Source organism: Ruditapes philippinarum, unplaced genomic scaffold (assembly GCF_026571515.1).
Source record: "Ruditapes philippinarum isolate M1 unplaced genomic scaffold, ASM2657151v2 ctg2943_1_1_1_1, whole genome shotgun sequence".
NCBI classification, from domain to species: domain Eukaryota; kingdom Metazoa; phylum Mollusca; class Bivalvia; order Venerida; family Veneridae; genus Ruditapes; species Ruditapes philippinarum.
Window position 1 is genome coordinate 44,447 of NW_026864979.1, and position 23,553 is coordinate 67,999.

At 32.1% G+C, this 23,553-nt stretch overlaps 2 protein-coding genes across 2 annotated transcripts; one reads left to right on the forward strand and one right to left on the reverse strand.

Moving 5' to 3' along the window:
* The first annotated feature begins 205 nt into the window (after positions 1 to 205).
* On the forward strand, positions 206 to 15,255 carry LOC132727477 (neuronal acetylcholine receptor subunit alpha-5-like). Its single transcript, XM_060713004.1, has 6 exons — positions 206 to 2,945; positions 5,640 to 5,797; positions 9,101 to 9,223; positions 10,931 to 11,023; positions 14,017 to 14,679; positions 15,235 to 15,255. Exons 1-6 carry the CDS (start codon positions 2,771 to 2,773, stop codon positions 15,253 to 15,255), a joined length of 1,233 nt encoding a protein of 410 aa, XP_060568987.1. The 5' UTR covers positions 206 to 2,770.
* Positions 15,256 to 15,990: 735 nt separating this feature from the next.
* Positions 15,991 to 16,386, reverse strand: LOC132727478 (uncharacterized). Its single transcript, XM_060713005.1, has one exon. The coding sequence runs from the start codon at positions 16,384 to 16,386 to the stop codon at positions 15,991 to 15,993; it is 396 nt and encodes a 131-aa protein (XP_060568988.1).
* Between the last annotated feature and the right edge of the window lie 7,167 nt (positions 16,387 to 23,553).

Consider the following 23,553-nt stretch of genomic DNA (forward strand, 5'->3'; position numbering starts at 1 on the left):
TTTTTCCCAGTTAGAAACATAGATTAAGATATAAATTCTGTGACATTTCAGTTAAAAATATGCCTTATTAAAGGTTGAAAAGGCCATTTATTTAGCTTTTCTAAATGTGACATGTTAGAAACTTGACAAGGTGTAGACCTCTTATAGAGCGAAAGGGCGGAGCTATCAATGATTTAGAGAAATGCCTTGTTTTTTGTTGAAAAAATAATGTTGATCATTAAATAGGTTAATGTTTAATAATACGCATTAAACAAAAATGATTGGTCAACTGCCTGCGACAGGCTTAACCAATTATTTTTATTAATGCGTATTATTTAACACTAACATCTACATGGTATTGTTGGTAATTTATAGAACTCGTGTTCTGTATTTTATGTGTAGGATTCATTCAATATTATTTCTAAAAATGTCAAAAAAATGATTGACTCAAGGCGAAAATGTACTTGCTTAATAGAGGGCCGTTCTGCATAAGTTGAACTTCCTTTTCCTTTTCGATTCCATAAAGGGTTCACAATAATAATTATTGTTCGGGCTTTTACGTAAATGCCTTATATCTATAAATATTAAATATATTATTTAGATTTTGTCGATTACTTCTGAGGAACGATTGACGTTTGTATAAGCTTCATTGTATTCAAATATTTCTTTGTCGTTGTTAAACAGATTTTGGTGGTGGGTATCTACACTGTACTTAATTATCATTTTGCATTTCAATGACATAAACATAATCAAACATTTTTAACGAGTTTTTTTCCTGATGGTGATAAACTTAATGGTATATTTTACGAGTGATAAAATATCACGTCTGACCTATTATGTAAATTACGTATTTTTATGAATTGTTAATATTCGGAACGATAAATAAATGAAAAACGATACATTCGATAAATCGTATATGCAAAATCTGCATTGAAGCGACTGTCAACTCTGAATGAAAAATTAAATGTTAAAGTTTACGCCACCATGGTTTAATTAATTTAATATAAGAAATTATCAATGTTATCAGATTGAATGTTAGATTTTATTAATGTGGGCGACGATAATAGTGTGTTTATGCCACTAACGTATTGACAGCTTAGTTTTCAACCTTTCATCATGGCCAGGCCTGCATAACTTAAAAATAAAATCCATTTTAAAATCAATTAACACTAATGGTGTTAATTTGAATAATTTCATGAATGATAAAGTAAAAGTATGTTCGTGAGGTTGGCAGCCTAACAGCCTGAAGTTGGTGGCCTAACAGCCTGACGTTTACAGCCTAACAGCCTGAAGTTTGCAGCCTTACACCCTAAAGAAAAGTAAGGATAGTACAAGCATGAAACCCGTCGGAAAGGAATCGGCAGCACTTACTTAGACCATTCCACGTCTTATTTTAATATCGCGATCTTTATTATTTTCTTTAATAATGAACTTTATTTCTTTTTTCATTCTGACGCTTCGAAATTTATGAAGTTAGCAGCCTATCAGCCTAAGAAAACTAAGGATAGTACAAACATGAAAACCGTCGTTTTATAATAAAACAGTTTTAAAAGAAGTCATAAATAGCTTGGATTTCGGACAAACTCACTTGACTGCACCGACACATTTGATCAGTATAGAGATCCTGCAGTTGAAATTCTGAAAATCTAATCTAAATGGTGTAAATTATTTCCTCTTATAATATAAGTGATTGCAACTGTGAATCAGTTGTGTCTCAATTTATAGTCATACATTACGTATAATTCATCTGATTAAAGCGGTACGTTAGAGACGTGGCCTCCATGACCTTATGGTTTAGTTTGAATTGAAACCACCTGCCTGTCGCCGCTTAGGGTTCGAGTCTCGCAAAGGTCTTTGGATTCTTTAAAATGAGGAAGCTATCAAACAAGCTTACGGAATATCGGTGGCTTCCTCTACTCGGATGTCCGTTTGTGCATGAAATAATGTACAGAGGGGCACCAGAGGTCTTTCTCCACAGAAGAGCTGGAAAGTCGCCATATGACCTTAACAGTGTTGGTGTGACTTTAGAAAGGTAAAATAAGAATGAAAAAATAATTGAACAACATTATTTGAACGGTTAATATTTAATATCATTATCACTGATAAATGCTACATTTGAAAGAAGATAACGTTTTGACAGGCACTTTTGAAAGTAACATTCATTTTTGGGGGCTCCAACTTGATATATATTCATCTGGTTCATTTCAACTTTGTGGGTTACCTCTGGTCCGATATTTAAATACTGCGTTAAAGTCTGTCAGAGAATGTGAAATGTTGGATAATTAAGTAAAGCATAAGAACATACTACTAGTAAGCTGTCAAGGGATACTCTCGTCCAACTAAAATAAAGGTACATATTATATAACAGCATATGGCTTTATTGATTAAAGATCCTGTAACTCAATTTTTTATGGTTTTATATCTTAAATATAATGCTCAAATGAAGATTTATCAATAATGTAAGTTCAAAAAAGTTTTATTTGTAAAGATATTAGTACAGAATTCACATTTTATGTTAATAAAGGGAGGTAATTAGAAATTCATTTTCCGTAAAGTCTAAGCCAAATTTTTCAAAAAGAAATGAATCCATATATTTTGATGATTACATAAAATGTGAACAAATATTTGCAGTACATATTTTACATATTCTTTGATGTTTGAAAATTGTTTAGAAGCATAATTAAATACATATATAAATTTTCACTTAAATGCGGTTACAACCTTAATTACAACATACAACATCTTTAAAGTAACATATGATATAATATTTCAGAAAAAGGTATATAAAGGAATGGACTTTAATGTACTGCTACTGGTGCTAGCATATAGCGCAAGATGTCTGTGCGTGTTTGTATCAACACCAACCAGCAACGCTACAGAAACACATCGTCTTTATACAGATCTCTTCGTGAATCAGGGTTACAACTCTAAGATACTGCCATATACTAATCGGTCTGCAAAGTTTGGTAAGTACCTGATAATTGCGTCGTATCATTTCCGAGCCAAATACCTCTGATAATTAAGCAAACTGATTTAATTGATTTCTTCTCATTTATCCTAATTATGTGTTAAGGATATAAAAAAATTAACAAGAGTTCCAATCAGAGATGTTACATTTCCGATCCTTTAAGATCGTTCAGCACGACATTATAGTTGCGCTTGTGGTAATTTAGTTCTTTTTTTCGGCTATTTTCTTGTTGGGTGGTTCCAGTATTCCTCACTTGAATACTGTTTAATCAACCTTGCGATATGTAGCCTGCTTTTTTAATTTGTCTTTTGACGTCTTATCTGTGGTATGCAGGCTTCATAACCTCTGATCCCCTTTCAAAATTCTATTTTATTTATTTCCGCCCATTGTTTTCTTGTCAGGTCACACGATATTGTTTACTTGGGGACCATATGCCGCTTTTTATGGAATGACATTTACGTGACACGTTGAAGTTTCAATGATAACCGCCATGTGAACACATCTGTGGATGTTTTAAAATTCAAAATTCTACCAGTTCATGATAACTGTTGAATTCTGCTAAAGCCGGTGCTGGGGCGTGGACGGTAGTTATTCTTCAAATAACTATCCGAATCTTGAAGATTGATGATATATGTCGCTTTTATGGACAAAGGCTGATCAAAAGTTAAATCTGGTGTCACATTGAATTTTCCGGATAAATCACACACATAGTTCATGGTTGACGGAACACAAGATGGATCAGTTGGACTCATGTCTATCATTGGAAGCAATGATTTACTGGATTTGCCAGGGTGGTTAACACGAGTTTTGTCATAAAATTGCATAAAGCCGGACCAGAATGGACATAAATTGTTTATTGGCCAAAGATTTTTTGCAAATTGGTCAAAATTGTATCTTTCTTCTGATAATAAATCAGAAATATTTTTAAGATAAACAGGAATTGTATCCATTGATGACCTTGAACAAAATACTTTGTTACTTAAGCTAGACTTTGTAACTCCTAGAGGCTCACATTTCTTCTGACAGGTTCAATATCACTCTCGTGTATTAGAGGCAATCATTCCCATACCATGGAAAATTCCATGACCATCCAATGTTCTGATGTTATGATCAACATTGTCGGCAATAAATTGTGTAAAATGCCCAGGAAAAAAGCTGAAACGTATCCATGAAGAGCAGCAGCAGCGCTTGATTCATTTTGTGTTTCCCAATACGATAAACAAAATCCAAGAGAATTTAGTACCTCTATAAGATATTTTTAGACAAAGTGCTGCTGTATCGAGTTGCAATGGTGCTATGACGCCTCTTTGTCGACATGTTTGGATAATGACTTGACCAATTGATCCCAGCTTAACGTCATCACCTGCATATAGATCGCTCAGGAGATTCTCTGGAATATATTTCAGATTATCTACATCAAAACCTTTAGATGAAAACGATGGATATATCCCCTTTGATGCATCAATTAACTCAATGTCGGCACGAATAAGTTTGACAACCGTTTTACAATGCTTCTCTTCTTTTCTTCTTCACTCTGATTGAGATTTTTTTCATGAAATCATGTATAATAGTGGCTGTGGTTTCTTTCAAACTAAATATATCTCCTTTACCAACCATCTAAACAATCATTATAAAGCTTCCAAAGAGTTCAAGAATCTTTTTCTTTGAATATTTACTTGAGTTTGCATTTGCACCACACATTTCGTGATACTGGAGTTTTATCACTTGCATTTATATAATCTATGAGATCATTAAATGCCTTTGTCTCACGCCAGGACCTTCTGGTCTAGTCTACCAACATATTTTTCCTGGAGCCATTAACATCATTATACATTTATGGTAATTGCTTCCCTGTTCTGAAATTAACGTAACTCTCTGGAGATTCGTGTACTGATGCGAAGTCAAATACTGTGATAAAAACCCAAGACTTTTTCGGCCATTTCCCACAAAATTTTTTGTAATTTTCTTTTTTTTAAAGTTAAGCTTCTTTGGGAAAAAACCATTACCCTTTTAAATTCCCACTTCGCTATTTGATAACAAAACTAGCAATTACTTTTAAAATCATGTGTTAATAGAACGTAGAATTTTGGCACTTCTGTAGTAACAGTTTAACTTGAAGTTGCAATATTTCTTTGATGAATAAAATTTCTTCTGCAGTAAATATAGACAACTTGGCCCGGCTCTGTTTTAACAGACGATTCTAATTGTTTGCTTACTTTGTTAACACTATCTTTAACAATCAGTGAAACATTTGGAAATGTTTAGCTATAGCTTTGTATATTTCAAATTCAGATCCAGGCTACTTAATATTGCAGAACAAAAAGGAACATCATCATCATCATATTAAGTTTTAATCACAATCAGATCACTTCAGGGGGTCTAATATGGAGAAACATGTATTATTCACAACACATTTACAAAATATGTAATTTCTGGATTAGATATCACAAAAATCTACGTCACAAATTTAAACGTCAATTCTTCACGCATGATTGATCATATATGTCGTTAAAGAGTTATAACTCTCATAATAGTTTATGTTTGTTATTGTTGTTGTTGTTTTTGATTGATTTTTTTTAGAATAATTTTGTGATTTTGTGTTCTAAAGTTTATTGGACTAAAGTTTAGTACTACATTGGCCGAAACATATTTGTTTTCACTTCATCTTCTAAGATTTTTTTTTATGTTTCAGGTGTTACAATGTCGTTTGTTCTTAAAACGATAATTGATTTAGATGAAGTAACAGAAACATTGAAGACATCATCTTACATGGTCATACGATGGAACGATACATTCTTAAAATGGAATAGAACAGAATACAACTTTTTATTTATAACATACTGGCCTCAGGTATTTTCGCATTTCTTGTTACATTAAGCATTGACCTTATTTTACTACTTTTTTGATAAATTCCAATGAACATTTTATTTAGGTTCCTCTTTTCACCCCTCTCTATATAACTAGCCCAGGTCGCTCTTGGTTTTAACTATGTAACTCGGTCGACAGTCATGTGGAGATTCTTATGTTGGAACTAAGTAAACCCACATTTGCATCATTATAAGGAAAGAATAACTATCGAAAATAGATCATTTTATTACTTCCATTAACAGAACACATTTCTTGCCAACTATGCCAATATTAAAACGATTCTTAATATTGAATCTGTGTCACAGTCTTATACGTGAGAAACAATTTAGCAATCTTCAGTTGCAGTATAAGTGAGTGAGCATAGTTTAGTTGTACTTTTGCAGGAAAAAAAACATGTTTTAACATATCTAGGTTATCGTGACTACGTGTCGTTGTTTCACGTTTAATTTCATCCTACGACCCATAACTCAGTGCGAAATGAAAAAACAGCTGCATCCAAATACGGCTTCGGTAGTTTTATTTTTAAGATATATCTGTTACATGACATCGCACTAGCACGTGGAAAGCAAGCAATGGTTTCCTTATACGAAATACAAATAACAAAACGCCGAATTACCTCTGAGATGTACACATGTATGCATGAACAGCGCTAATGCTAAAGTTCGTGCATTAACATATGCAGAAGATACCAGCCTTATTAAATCACTTGCACTGCGGCTTGGGTCTTAAATGCGTCCTTGTGTTTTTTTGGGGAGGCTATGCCGACCCAATGTTAATAACCGTCCGTCAAATCTTACTGCCGCGGTTAACAGGTCAAAAAATAGTACCTTGATTTTTTCTAAGCTGACTCATCACAGACATTTACAATATGAAAATATTTTCATTCTTTAATTTCATATCTGAAATTTGTAAAGATAATAATTATCTGAAAAATTCTTGATTTTTGTTTATTTTTTCAAAATCACTACTCGTTGACGTCATACTGCCGCGGTAATCAGGTTTAGGCATACGTACGTCTGTAATAAATAGTTCAGGCATGAAAACCCTTCTACATAATAACTTTATCAATAATTTTTTAACAAAAAGCATAAATGAAATTTATAAGTAAATGCTTTAATTAGGTGGCAAATATTCTTTATTATTTTTGATAACAATTTTCCAATTACTACGCAGCGACCAACTCTTTATGACGGGTCATTAACTAGAACGTTGCAACACCGTAGTCTCAATATCATGCATGTTCTTTTGTTGATATAAACCATTAATAGTCCTTAATATTTTTTAAAGACAAATAATGGTTAATTGTCGCTTACATCAGAGACATTGATCGTGCTTGCGTGATAACTAAGGAAAACTAACTTATTAGTACACCCTAGGAGACTGTACGCGGAAAACGATCATAAACCGCTATATCATATAGCTGTAAAGTGAACAGTTAAATGACAGAAATATGTGGTCAAATATGTTTTAACAAGGAAATAATTACTTCAGAGAAAGACGCAAAGATCAGTCTTCAATCAAATGAATGACCCCGTATTGTGTAATTAGAAAGCTTATTCAATTCTAGGGCAACGCATCATAATTTGATAGTCCATGTGTAATAAAATTCAAATTTTCAATACATAAAAAATATTAAAGAATAAGAAGCTTAAAAAAAAAACAAAAACAAAAACGCATATATATACGAATGATTTACAGTCGAGCATCGGGAATTCATCAACATATCTTACGAAACTTTAATTTGAAAACGATATTTGCGCGCGCTGAAGTGATTAATGTTTATTTAAATAATTCAAATAAAAAAACTTATATGTTTGTGTTCTAAAAATAATCGGCGGCATAAGAGGAATTTCGTATTCATTTTACAACACTTGAAAAATACTGCAGAAAATGTGTTGTTGTTTTTTTTGTTTTGTTTTCAACAAAAGTGTGTGTGTTTTAAGTTTATTTATACTCGGGGCCGGAATAACCATATGTCCGAGATTATAGCATCGGGGACGTCTTTTTCAAGCCGAATCTTCCTGGTAGCCCATTCTTCGTTCGTTGGTGGTAAAGGAGACGACAATACTGTCAAGGCATCAACTTCCTGACTGACGACAACAAAAACGGCATTCATTAGCGCCAAACCTCCAGAGTAAGTCACGACAGGTCAACCAATCACCTCTGGTACTTGAGATGACTTGACCTTGACCTGCCGTGTGCCTTCTCCGCGACGTGCACGCCTCTGGAGGGATTTGGAGAAGTTTCAACAAAAACTTCCAAAACACGCTATTTATAACACCATTCATAGCACTGACGCTTCGATGTTCTCATCTATTTGCGGGAAATGGTCGACAGGGAAAACCCTACGTAATAACCGCACACCCTGTTAACAATAGATTTTCCGCAGTTATATTTCAAGCTAGTGAGGTTTAAAAATGCATGAAGAATCTATCTATTAACTACCATAAGTTGGTAAAAAAAAGATATAACTTCCTGATCAATTTTCACTTAGGTTGATTCAATTTTGAATAAGCTTTGCAGATATGTTTTTTTTTTTCAAGAAATATTTAGTTGAAATGTTGCATAACTTGCAGTTGTTATTATCATTCACTGATAATAAAATGACATAAAGTATTTATGATGAACAGTCCAAGAATATTTTGATAAGGAACAGTCAGTTGTAAAATGTTATTGTTATCTTATAATGAACAGTCGTCATACTTTCTGGTATGTCATTTATTATTGACAGTTTAGGTTTTTCAAAATTTGCAGGATTAGCAGTCCGAATGTAGACCTCAATGAAATGTTCTGGAATATTAACAAAATGAATAGTCAACCATATTAACCATATATATGAATGGTTGAACACAACAGTAAGGATAAATGACACAATGTGCATATCTTCTTATTTTGGTAATAGTTGAAATAACAGCACATTTTAAGTAAAAAGAAAAGAAACTATAAGTCTGAAACATTCTGTCATAGCCTCCCCATCAGTACATTCAGTGCTTTGATTACATATGTTAATGCAAGAACAAATTCGCTTTAACCCTCTAGTAGTATCAGTTTAAAACTAACTTAATGATCCCGTAGTTTTTGCATTATTTTTAAGAGAACGTATTTTTTCTAGATGCATTTAATATTAGAACAATTCACATATTATTTATATAAACAAAGTAAAAAAAGGTTTTGATAGGTTGTATGGTTAAGTGTCAATGGTTGTTGGAAAGATTATTAAAACCTTACCACCGGGAAAAGCCGTATACATTTGACATAACCACACCATGTTTATTTTTATTTCAGAATGATGTTTGGAAGCCAGACATAGTTCTGGCTAATTCAGTTAGATCATATGAAAGTTTAGGACATGAAACTTTAATGGTTGAAAACTTTTATAATGGCACTATAAAGTGGTTCCCTCAAGAGGTATATAGACATTTAGATCTGCTAATCGAATGTAAAATTCCTCTTATTGATAACCTAATTATACTGATATCATAAAATATATAGTACCCAATCATGTATATAAAACAATATCCGACTACAATGCCATATCAACAGGATTTATCAAGTTTAAATACTTTAATGTTGACTTGTTTCTGAGAATGATTTGCTCCACCTAAAGATTGCTTGATTTTTATAACCAAATTTCTGTGATAAAATGACTTAAAGGAGTTTTGTTTTAAAACATATTATAACGCACCTTTTTGTTTAGAAGCGAACAGAAAACCCCTTTTTGATACAATCATAAAGCGATAAATCTGCAATTGTTAATTATGAACATTATATTGTCGAACATATTCAACATTATCACATTCAAATATGTATATGCAAACACGATTAACCAAGACAACTGATGTTTATTGCAAACATAACCTATCTGATATCGGATATCTGGCAAGATTTCCACCGAATTAGATAAAACTGGCCAATATATTTTTTATTTAACCAATCTGATAAAAGGAATAGCTGCGAAGGTATTATACTTTATTCGTCATTAAGATCATATCCACAAAGTTGCTTACTTTTCAAGGTCATTCGGATTATTGACCGTTCAGTGTGATTTTGGCTTTTTGTCGACTTTTATTAGTACAACAATGCATATTATACCGTATCATTTCGATCTTGACACTTACTTAACTTCTGGTCAAAATCACACCACTAAAAACGGTGGTCAATCCCAGAAAAAAGTAACAAATGAACGAGCATCTGAATATGATTATTATATCGCTTTCCGTTTCCCTGCCGTCATAATAAATAAGCCCCAACAAAAAATGATTCAAGATCATTCGGATTAACGACCGTTTAGTGTGATTTTGGCTTTTTGGTACAACAATGCATATTATACCGTATAATTTCGATTTTGACATTTACTTAACTTCTAGTCAAAATCACACCACTAAAAACGGTGGTCAACCCCAGAAAAAAGTAACAAATGAACGAGCATCTGAATTTGATTATTATATCGCTTTCCGTTTCCCTGCCGTCATAATAAATAAGCCCCAACAAAAAATGATTCAATCTATGAGCATGCTCTGGAGTGCGGGTAACTAATAAAAGATGGAAACATTTTCATATACATTGTAACTGTTAAAACACTATTAAACGAAGCAAAGATAAGTGTACAGTGTTTCATTATTACAAATAACACTGGACCTGTCATTTTAATGCTGGTCAACATCTGGTTAGTTGAAATAGGCCGGAAAGAATGTAATAACTGTAAGAATTTTGTTTGCGATAACACTTTAACAAAGTATCATAAAGTTACTCTATGTGAAATATGAATAAATGCTGCGTTAACACTGTGTTCTCGCCGATCACGGAAGATGTGACCATACCGCGATTATCATGGAACCTTCAATGTGACTAGCAAGTGTCAAAAACTTGAGAAAAAAAACATCAAATTTTGTGGAATACTTAAGTTTCCTTTCAAGCCCTATTGAGAACTAATATGCATTAATAATTATAGCTATTATAGTTAAATTGTTATACAAGGGCGGTCCAAATATTTAAAACAAGGAAAATCATGTTATATATTATAATGTTATACACATGTACATATGATGTTATTATGCTAATTTCTGAAACATTAAACAGACATCATGTTTTATGAACTTTTATACAATATTTCAGATGTTTGAAACGTCCTGCGATATAGACATGAGATATTTTCCATATGATGTTCAAACTTGTGAGATACAGTTTATGTCTTGGAGCTACGTTAGCGTAAGGAGCCTTTCTTGACATAACAATTGCTTATAAATAACGGTCATAAAACAAGTATCCATATAATATCGCCATCACAACTTTTCCTATAAGATATGATATTTGTTGATTCTGCTCAAACCGGCATTTATGTCACTGAAAATAAAGAATTTATAGAAAGTTTAGATCATATTTTGATATAATTTGATGAAAATAGTAAAATAAACAAAGCCATCTAGACTGGTTAACCTGACCATAGACGGATCAATCCTTGTGCCTGCACTAAAACAATCAACTGAAGTTTTTTTTCCTTACAAATGGTATCGTGATACATTACACTATGTGGACCTATAGACCTTTGTAGTATTTTCTTTTAGACAACATTTATGTCAGATTTGGTAATACCCTATTTAAACAGGTGATAGGAATTCCTATGGGAACTTATTGTGACCTTTTGTCTCCGATTTGTTTTATATTGCTATAGAAGAGACTTTATGTTGAGTCTCTCTGAAGATACACAGCAAGATGTTATAATAGCATTAAATTTTAATAACACTTCATGATACTTTTATGATATTTTTAATTTAAATAATTTTTATTTTGGTCAAATGGTTTCTAATATCTATCCCAAAGAACTTCAATAATAATAAAACGAGTTCTTGAAATTTTACCACATCAGTTTTGGATCTTCATAACAATACTATTCACACAAAAATCTATGATAAGATAAATGACTTTGATTTTGGTATAGTCAATTATTAATTCAGATGCACCCTGTGCATCATCTTACGGGGTATATTTATCTCAGTTAATTAGATTAGCTAGGGTTTGTAGCGATGTAAAAGACTTTCACGAACGGATTATTTTCATTACTAGCAAACATCTCAGAAGGGGCTACCGTTATCAAAAATTGCGGAAATATTTTCCTAAATTTTATAATTGTAATTTCGATTTAATATCAAATTCAATAACGATTAGGGATAAGCAAGTCTGATTTCCATGGGATTGGATTTACAAACTTTTTGGGTCATGGTAATTTTTATGCTGCCTTTTTGAAATAATAAAACGTGTTGTAAAAGACGTTATGACCCTACTATTTTAATTCATTCTGCATGGTAAGTGGTCAGCCCTTTTTACAGTTAGACACTACGCTTTCCTCTCTTTATTACATCTGACGGACCAAGTGAGAGACTATGATGGACAGTTCTGAAAGCCCATCGAACTGAATCTGTCTTGCTTCGTCGGGTAGAGTGGGGGGGGGGGCTTGTATGTGATATTTTTGCTGCTCTGTCTTCTTTCAAGACATTGGGAACTTTAGTTATGGTCATTAGGTTTACTTTTATATGTTTCTACACGAGCATTTCTGTGTTCTACGTATTTTATCTTTTGTTACCATAACAACTGTTAAAATTACGCTTGACGGGGATTCATTTTATTTACATTGTCTCGTTTAAGTGGAACATTGCAGGGCTATGAGTGAGGTTTGGTGCACCAATAACCGGTTTAAACTCCTCATCAGTACTTATGCTGCTGACCGTTACCCCTTCCTCCATACCATTTTGCAGGTCTTTCTGTTTATTTTCATTTAATAATTTTCATCTTTTATTATCTTGTAAGTTTTTATGATTTCCTGTTTTATAATAACATCCCGTCTATTTTAAGCTCGTGTGCCCAGTCCTGTTTGGTGTCCATCCTGGCTCCTTGCAAGTGGTCCTGTGTTGGAGAATGTGTTCATTGAATGTCTCCCTTCCTTGTTGATCTTGTTTTTCATATTTTCTTCTATTACTTGTAAATGATAAACAGATAACGTATGAACCTGGAAGCGTGGGTGGAAACTCTACAAAAATAGAAGTAAAATATCTTTTAATCAGCCAAAGTTACATTTCGAATAGTTATACTCTATTTTTCATTTTTGTTTGTTTGTTTCAGTTATGCAATACTGATCACACATAAGGTGAAATTGTCTTTTTGCTAAGAATTGATCATAGTATTGATGTTCAATTTTTTTCTCTATCACTCCGACATTTCTATATTCACTTACAGATACACAATTTCAGAAGTCAATTCTTTCTATTTAAAAAGTTTTAACATTTCAAATTATGATTTAATAGCTACATTTTAAGTGTGCAAGTAACAGTGAAAGAATTGTTAAATTTTGACTAAACAATTTAACAATATTTAATCATTAATACATAAATTGTACCTGAGATTCATTGAAAAGGTTAGCTAGGAGTTGGAGCAAATAAATAATTAAAACAATTAGCAGAATATTCCTTCATAAAATTTTAATGATGCCATTGACGCACACGCATTGATAGAAAGAATCAATTTATCAAAACTGAATGTCTTATCACACATAAATGTAATGTAATCATGTGTATTTGAGCGAAATATAAGTATAAGTCTTATGTGGTGATGAAAAATTGCTCTAGTATGTCGCTCAATATTGGGGAAATAATTTTCAAACGATGCAGTTCACTACCATGATATGAAATTCATGTCAGTGAATATTATTCTATGACTATCAAAGCCTTTTAACGTCGCTGCACGGGTGTGACATAAAGTTCTACAGCATTTCGGGGAACGTTAACAACTTCACAGACGTGCTGCAAAATCATGGAGAGAAAAAATACGGGATGAATTGAATCACTGCATAGGGAGGACGGGGCAGTGTCAAGACCTCTGCCAAATTTAGTAATTTATCAAGACTTGACAAATCTGTACCAAAATATGTACAAGTTTATGTCAAATTCGTGCAATGACGGATGTGATCAATGTGATCAATAGTCTGGATGGAAATTATCATCACTGACATCATTTACTTCTCGCGTTACATCAAATTAAATGCACATGCGTGTTGTGTTTGTTTAGAAATTGAATGAATGGAATTTAAAACCATGTCTCTCAACTATATTTATTTCAGCATGGTTGGGTCAATATTGATACAAATATGAGACCATTTATACATGACCTTAATTGTACTAGTACGTACTAAGTTTTTTGTATCATTGCAGGTAAACCTTAGAGCAAGTGAAGATGAAATATCATTGAGGTATTACGATGTAAATCCTTTATGGGAAATCTTAGAAACAAGCGTAAACTATTCAAAAAGAGCTGGCGTGGATGTCTTAATATATGAATTAAAGTTGAAGCGAAAACCCCAGCACGCCCTGTTGACATTATTTCTTCCTGTTTTGTTGCTAACCATTTTAGGACTTTTTGTGTTTGCTATACCTAACGGGGGTGATAGATCAGGATATGCAGTTACACTGTTCCTAGCTTTCTCCGTCTACTTAAGTATTGTAGATTCTGTTATGTCGCGGAATTCCGAGAAGATATCACTGTTTTCGATATATTTGGTTGTTCAAACTGTCCAGTCAACCATCATCACAATTTTATCTGTACTTTTAACAAAAGCGGAATTAATGGAAACGAATTCCACTGTTCCACGTTTTCTGGTGTTTCTAGTTAAAATTAGCAAAGTATGTTGTAAGAAATCTGACAACGTCTATACAATTGAAAGCATTGAAACAGATACAACTTCGGATAACAAGAGCGATAACAATAAGGAGACGAAAACTGTCAAGGAAACAACACCTTGTACTTGGGACATGGTTGTAGACGCTGTTGATAAAATAGCATTAATATTCTTCACTGTCACTTTTATTGTAACAACCGTATGTTTCTTTTGTGTAATCATTCTTGCTAAACAATAACTGTTTTATTTGAGGAAAAAACTTATATGACTTATCATATAATAATACTTACTACATATAGATGCAGTGTAAGTTTTATATTTTATATGAAAGGTTGAATATTAATTCGATGTTTCATCCAGCTAGTGTTCGCGATGAGAAAGACACCATGCTTTCTTGGTCGTGAAATAGGAAATATATCAGATTTTCAATTCACAATAACGAGCTTATTTTAATGTAAAATGCTAAATTCTAAAGGGATTTGATCATTTATCATGTTTTGAGAAACAATTAACCAGGAGAATAGACCGTCATGAATACATGTATACATCTCTGTTAAACACATATTGTTTTCTAAAATCGGTCCCTTTGGAATAAAGCTATTATAAGTACTGAATTGAAAAGTGTAAGAAATTGTTCTAAACGCACTGTTCAACATTGCGCCTTCTATATATAATGCATAGCTTTTTCCCTGATTGTTTTATTTTATCATATGATTTTGTATTATGTAATGTTATAATGTATACTTATATATAGTATGAAGGTGCATTACGATAGTACAGGACAAAGGAACAAATGTCTCACTATCTCTTAGGTCGGGTTACTTTTTTCGACAAAAATGACTATCATGTCATGAAAACTTCAACAACTGTACTTATAACAAAATCATTTGAATAGAATAAATATCTTGTATCAACTGCTGTTCATTAAAAACAATGTATATTTTTATATTTACTTTATCAATACCAATATTTACATATTACAAATGTACTCATGCAATAAAATACACTTTCATACCGAGGATTTTCTCATTTTATCATTTTCACTCAGTTTTTACATAATAACCAGGACAACCTGTTTTTATGTCGAAGTCCAAAATCCGCGATGCTGCTTAAACTGATTATGAAACCCAGGAATAAGTGATCTGACAAAACTTAAAGCGCTTTGTCCTTTAAAGAAAGTTTCATATCGATAAAAAACAAGCAAAAATCCTGAAATGTAACACGCTTAAGTCGAGGAATTGAATATACATGTATTTTAATACTTAACTGATATAAAGAAGAATACATAGATGCGACTTTCGCCTAGATATACAATATGCTTTGTGAAACATATAGATGATACAAGTCATCCGGTATAACATGCACGAATAGAATGTTTCAAACTATGACTTATTTAAATTATACATCTTTGCTCAGTTTTGCTTCTGATCCACATAATAATTATGATCCTATTGATTGGTCAGAGCATGTGCAACTTGTAATTTTAGTTATTGGCAAAGGCGTGAACATGTTATAAGCCAAACGATTGGTAAAATGATGATTCACGAGGAGTGACACGAGGTTTATCACGTGGAATATCACAATGTGCCTCATGATGTTTATCACGTGGAATATCACAATGTGCCTCATGAGGTTTATTATTTGGAATATCATAATGTGCCTCATGAGGTTTATCACGTGGAATATCACAATGTGCCTCTTGAGGTTTGTTATGTGGAATATCACAATGTGCCTCTTGAGGTCTATCACGTGGAATATCACAATGTGCCTCTTGAGGTTTGTTATGTGGAATGTCACAATGTGCCTCATGAGGTTTATCACGTGAAATATCACAATGTGCCTCATGAAGTTTGTTATGTTTGTTATGTGGCGTATTACATGTATTTTCACGTATATTGTTGACCATCGTTTTGAGTTTTCAATGATAGCAATCAACCACTCAACCGGTTGCCAAGAAATCTTATTATTTCATTTCATGTATCTTAACAATATAGTAGTCAGTCCAGAAAATTATTGAATCAATCTTTAAATCAATTCCAGTATAGCTTTAATACGATAAGCAAAACATGTTATAACAATTTTTGTTGTAATGTGTAAATAAAGATATCGTTTGATTATACACCTAAGGTTCTCAGCATTATCAACATCTATGTCAAATCATAACTATGGTAGAGTTATCTCAATATTTTGCATTTCAAAGGCAAGCTTTGAAAGGCCGTCACTGTCACCAAACTATAGCGTGGCGAATCTGAGAAATAAATTCAATGACGATTTTGAACATCACAGCATGAAGTCAGTAAAAAAACATCCGTCAGAATCATTGTGAAAAATACATGTATTATAAAGTAAATTATGCTTATGTTTTAAATAATTGATTTTATACATTTGTAGACCTAACGAGAGGGTTTAATTTCACATACCTGTACCTCGTTTTAAATAATTCCCAAACCCATAAATGTTGGCGTCATTGGCAGAGTGGTAAACAACTCTTTAAACGTCTGTACAGCGTTTATAACTGAATTAAAGATATTGGTGTTCTGACAGTTCTGATTTATTTTCTAAGTTAGACAATTTTCTATCATTCTAAATAGTTTTCAAAACAAAATTTAACAAAAAGTTGTTTTGTATTCTCAGGTTGGCCTAAATAAATATGAGTTTCGACTCTGCCCACTTTCATATTTATATTTCATTTTTATTTTTAAAAAATATGAAATATATTTAATTGATATAGCTCCATATTTCATGGGCAAATTAAATAATACTGATAAATTTCTCACGTCAAATTTCTCACGTCAAATATTACTGATGAATTTCTCACGTCATATATTACTGATGAATTTCTCACGTCTAATATTACTGATGGATTTCTCACGTCAAATATTACTGATGAATTTCTCAGGTTAAATATTACTGATGAATTTCTCACGTCAAATATTACTGATGAATTTCTCACGTCAAATATTACTGATGAATTTCTCACGTCAAATATAACTTATGAATTTCTCACGTCAAATTTCTCACGTCAAATATTACTGATGATTTTCTCACGTCAAATATTACTGATGAATTTCTCACATCAATTTTCCTGTCCCATTTCTCTTTTTTAAATATTCAGTGCAATGTTATTTCAGGTGAGTTGATCTGCGAGTGATTTGTCTGTAATTTTTATTTACAAAATGAATACAATTTGGTCCGTATTAAGCTGTTCCTGGACCGACTATTCATCTATTATATATTTTTGTTATAATAATAATAATACTACTACTAATAATAATAATAATAATAATAATAATAATAATGATAATAATAATAATAATAATAATAATAATAATAATAATTATTATTATTATTATTATTATTATTATAATGATTATTATTATTATTATTATTATTATTATTGTACCATTTGTATTTTCGTACGGTGCAGTGTTATTTTATTGGATGATAAAGTCGTATTACAAAAATAGTAAATGATACTATCTATGCGAAACATGTTGTTATCATAATATATATCTGAAAGCATGCTTTTGAAAAAACATACGCAAACTCTGTTTTTAAATACTTTCCACTTTTATTATCGATAGTAAGTGACACCAAACAGATGTATAACCGAACATGTTTATAATATCATAATAATGTGTAACCGAACTAACAGACATGTTTGCCAACACTGTGGTTGTATATGTGGTTATTTTAGAATAATCAACAATTTAACAAATGAGCCGCGCCACGAAAAAACCAACATAATGCGTTTGCGACCAGCATGGATCCAGACCAGCCTGCGCATCCGTGCAGACTGATCAGGATGCATGCTTACCGCTTATTAACCCTATAACAAGTAGAGAAACTGATAGCCAACAGCATGGATGCTGGTCAACTGCGCGGATGCCCAAGCTGGTGTTGATCCATGCTGGTCGCAAACCCATTACGTTTGTTTTGTCATGGCGCGGCTCAAATTAATGTTTCTATTTCCGGTTTAATGTATTTATGCAATGTATTGTCTGTAAACTATAAAAAAAAGAGCAACTGCACACTTCACCTATATACCACTATTTGATGAAAATTTTCACCTTGGAATATTCAATGATATGCAGACTATGTATCATTTCTTATGTTTGAAAAGAGTACTCGATGTTATTATCTATGCGGCCTAAAGTCGGTCTAAAATGTAAAATTTGCACGGAAGAACTGAAAACAAGAGTTTTCATTAGTCATTTTAAATTTACAACATGAAATCTTCAAATCTCATTGGCTATTCTAAGATGAAATGTAAAGGGTAGTTCTCGTCATTCTAAGATAGTTCTAAACTAAAATTTAATGGATAGTTCTTGCCGTTATAAAATAAAATGTTAAAGATAGTTCAAAAATAAAATGTACAGCATAATTCTTTAACTTTCTAGTTATATTGCTCAGATAATTACATGTAAATTCTTTTTAACAATACTTCCTCCCACAAACATTTTAGACTGCATTCAGATCTAGTGAACAGTTAATTGTACGGAAGAAATTTATTTTACACAAGATCCGAGTTTAAATTTTATCCAAAATAGCGAGAATGATATCAGAGCTTTTCAGGTATCCTAACTTTATGATGTTCAATAAGTGTCTTACATATTATGCATGGGTAAGAGTTTGTATTAAGACGACCGAAGGGCTCAATCGTAAAATTCCTGTTACCATGGGAACGGGGGACGCTCAAAATTGCCAAAAATCTCTTTTTTGCATTGTTTTTTTTCTATCAAAACTGATTTCAAAGTGCTGCAACTTCTCAATGAATTGAGATAGAGTAAAAGGCTTTTCAGCGTCGGTAAATAGTTACCCTAAGATCGACCTGAGGCCATATTTAGCCTGTCGCATGTCCAAAATTTCTTGGCGATGAGGGGGACTGCCACCCCCCCCTTCAAACCCCCCCCCCCAAAGGGTAACATGAAACCTGATATATCTTGTCAAAGGCGTGTGCATTACCTCAGACTAGTGGCTGGTGGTTAGTTTTGTTATATTCTCGTATACAAGGCGAATTCTAATGATTCTCTTTCTTAAGTAAATAAATCAAGAAAAATGATAATGCTTATTCATTGAGTTCTTTTCATAAATAAGTTATAAGTAAAGAAGACTAGCCAAATATATGTATAGTAAGAAGTAAGGTATGACAAAAAATTATATTTGATAAAGAACATTATACTTTAAGATTGGAAAATCCACTTACCATTTGATTATACTTGTACAACATCCTGAAACAACTTAATGATAACACTTTTCTAGCAAAACATATCGGACAAAATTGATATAATAAGCTTCAAAAAGTCGGTATTTCATACAAGAACCTATCTAATATTGCTGTTAACATGATAAAACTATATTTTGATTAAGGGTTCGTCTATTGTTTTGAAACTTACATTTACCTTATTCTGCGATTAACAACATAATGCGATTGAAATGAAAATAATTTTAATGAGAAACGCAATAGTATTATTATTTATAAAGATATCGCTTTGCCGATCTAGGTATACCTCGACATAAAGAGGTCTTCAGACATAACATACATTCATATGTTACAATCTTTGTCATTACATGTTTTTAAATCTTAAAGATTAAACAACATTGAAAATCAGCATTAAATGGACATTAATAGATAGATCTTTGTCTTTTTCTTTAATTTCGAACTTTTGACAGAATTGTATCATGTTTTTTGACATGTGTTAATGTATCTTTATATATTTTTATCATTTTTTAATTTATGCAATTGACTTTGCAGTTGATTCTGAAGTTAACACCTTGAACATACAAGTTTCATTTTTTGCTAAACAGCGTTTATTTAGTGAATTTTTGTCTTTGTTTGCTATTACATGCAAATCTTTCTATCGAATTCAAACAACACACAACCCCTTTAAGAGTCAAATATTATACATCACCTACCAGTTTGTCAAATGATTATTTGTCGTTCTCTTTTGTTGTCATGTCCCCCGCCACACCCCCACCCATACCCTGCTGAAAATAATTTGTTATCAGGTAAATTGTTATATTGAGTCATAAGGGGTGTATGATCGTTTAAAATCAAAATGGCGTCACAGGTATGGGAAATAAAACTTTTTCGAGTATTCTCAACAAATTAACAATGAATATTAACTTTATAGTGCATTATAAACTTTGTATGTATATGTAATGGATCATTATGTATTTTCTTTCATTTTTTTTCAAGCAAATAAACATAGCTTTAAAAGCCCATTATGCCTAAGGATTATTTCTTTTGCTTATTTCTCAAAGCTTTTCATTCCCTGTGTTCTCTAATAGTTTCAAAAATTTAATCTCTTGCATGCCAGCATCCTGAATCATCCTTTGATTCTGCTGCCTTTAAGCAATTATAGTACAGTTTTTGTTATTTAGTACTTTGTATAGAAGTAAAAATACTACATTGTTTTTGAGGGTTTCTTTAATACTTTTATGACACATAATTGCAGATGCAGCACTAATGCTATATGCGATAAGCTTATAACATTCTCTAAAGCCTTTATTTAAACCTTAAAACTCACGTTTTAAAGATGCAAATATTTACCCATTTCTGAGGCATAATGTGCCTTTGACAACAATATGTGGATTTTACAGCATTTCCCTGTGTATTTTGTGATTTATTTCATTTTTACTGATATATCTTGACACAAACACACATATAAAACCTAATTTTATTTTAGGAACACGTGGTCAAACTTAATGTTGGAGGAACACGTATTACAACATTAGGAAGCATCCCGGAAGTAAACTTGCCAACATACTAGCGAAACACGATGTTTATCATAAGGATTCTGAAGGATGCTACTTCATTGATTGTGAAGCTGAAATATTTAAAGTCCTCTTGAATTTTCTCCGATTTGGCACATTGCCAAAGGTAGAAAAGGTATTACAATTACACGATGTTGCAAGATACCTTGATGTACAATCATATAGAGGATATTTGTTTGTTTGTTTGTTTGTGTGTAAGATGAAATTTTATTTCATCGAGTAGGCTTTAAAAACAGTATTCTCACGAGTGGCGTAGCCACGAGTGAGAATACTGTTTGTAAAGTTCACAAGAAAAAAAAACATCTTGCACAACAAACAAACAAATTTTCTTTTTATTTGATGCTTGAAACATGTTAAAACGAAATTTCCTTGATAATAACTTTAATATTAAAATCTGTTTTCCTTACTCGTATCCTCTATTATTTACATGTATTAGTCGAATTTCTCATAAAATACAATAAGTCTTGGGCTAAAAAATAAGTTCGACAATCAACGTTAAATGGCGATGATATTATTCATTTTATTATTATTATTATCAAATATAATTTTCACGGATAAATCAGTAATCCACTGAAAAGCATAAAATAATGATTGATAAATTGAAGTCATACCATGCAGTGAAGTATGAAAACCAAATGACTTCCTTGCATCAGCAATTTTCAAACTTTGAAGGAGAACTAGGGAAAGTGATTGAGAGAAAAGAACCGATAAATGCTGCACCAAATGAAGCTAAAGTCATTCATTTCCTTGGAGGTCGTTGCGTATAATGCTTTTCTGACTAAATATGAACTAAAGGCAGACAGTATCAGTATTTATGCTAACATTTTCATGGACAATACGAGTGTTGATTATAAATATGTGGCGTTACTAGCTTATAACCTATGTAAACTTGGTTATGCAAAACAAATTGCACGATTAACATTTATTAAAGCCATTCGGTCCAATGGTATTTTCAAAAAAAGCATTATTCGATATTAACATATGAATCAAATAATCAACTTAAGCAATAAAGTTATTTTTGTAACGAACTTTTCCATATTATCGACTATATAATTCAAATAATTGAACTTAGCGGCACGAGTATAAATCCTGACTAGGTAGTCTGGACCTCTAGGCAGTCTGACCAGGCTCTTTACGACTGGTAGTCTTGAGTACTTTTAACATTGAAAGTCCTTTAATTTGAAACAGATCGTTCTCAATTCAAAGCAGAGAAAATCATTGGCACAAGTTCAGCAGGTTAATTAAAAACAACGCTGATTTTCTTACTTTACTTATATTGACAGATGCATACTGACCACTTGCCAGTACAATTAACTCGAAGATTATTGTAAACATAACTGCATTAATATCAAACCAGTTCTGCCACCGTCAATGATTTGAAATTGCCATCGCGTTCGCGAGCACTGTAAAGTGGTCCACATTGACGGTTTGTTTTTTGTGCGTATCTTTTAAATTAAATCCGTTTATTTATTTTTTGCCATCAGCAACGATTTATGTTGTGAACGGGTGATCTATTAAAACTTGTTTAATGCAGATTGAACTAGCTTCTCATGGGAACTGCAGCTGTAATCGATATGTATGCAAAATGTTTATCCAGTTGAAAAGAAAATCAGTGGGTTTCCTTTTTGTAAGATTACTGATAAGATATCATTTATTACTTCTTTTATTAAACGTGTCCTTAATATGATTATAAAATATAACTTATTCAGTGAAACCGCTCATAGTTTGAATAATCAGGTATTCACGCGGTTTCACATTACGAAAAAAGTAATTTTTCTACGGGAACCATTATATGTTCGTGTTCATCACAAATTTACGCGGGCTCTACACTTTATTAAAAACTTGAAAATAAAATAAAATAAAAAGGTTTAGGAAGAAAATAAAATATGAACCGTCTTTTGTTCAACGCAGATCACAAAAAGTAAAGTGGAATGTAGGTACAGTGATGAAGCCTGGTAGCATTTATTTGTGCCATCAAGTATACTTAACAATGGTTGATGATTTGTGTCGATTTAGATTGCAAAGATCAGAAAATACAACAGAGCTTGCAGCCCTTTGATTTTTAAATAGCACTTGTACATGCATAAAAATGGTCGGCGTCTTGAAATAAATCCCGTTGTTTTTCTATGACTACATTTACTTTTATTACATCACAAGAAATCTTTGAAAAAGATTTTTAATTGAAGATTGAGATATTGTAACAGGGCATTAAAACTTGATTTCTTTTATTCCTTAGAAACGAATCTTTAGAATGGCCAAACAAAGGTTGTTTTTTTTTAAATGTTTAAATAATGGC

What these genes read in the sequence shown, in the direction of transcription:
- LOC132727477 (XM_060713004.1), top strand. Translation starts at nt 2,771, where the DNA reads ATGGACTTTAATGTACTGCTACTGGTGCTAGCATATAGCGCAAGATGT. An exon ending in TTATAACATACTGGCCTCAG is followed by an intron (nt 5,798 to 9,100) that starts GTATTTTCGCAT and finishes TTTTTATTTCAG; the next exon opens with AATGATGTTTGGAAGCCAGA. An exon ending in TAAAGTGGTTCCCTCAAGAG is followed by an intron (nt 9,224 to 10,930) that starts GTATATAGACAT and finishes ACAATATTTCAG; the next exon opens with ATGTTTGAAACGTCCTGCGA.
- LOC132727478 (XM_060713005.1), bottom strand. Translation starts at nt 16,386, where the DNA reads ATGGTCAACAATATACGTGAAAATACATGTAATACGCCACATAACAAA.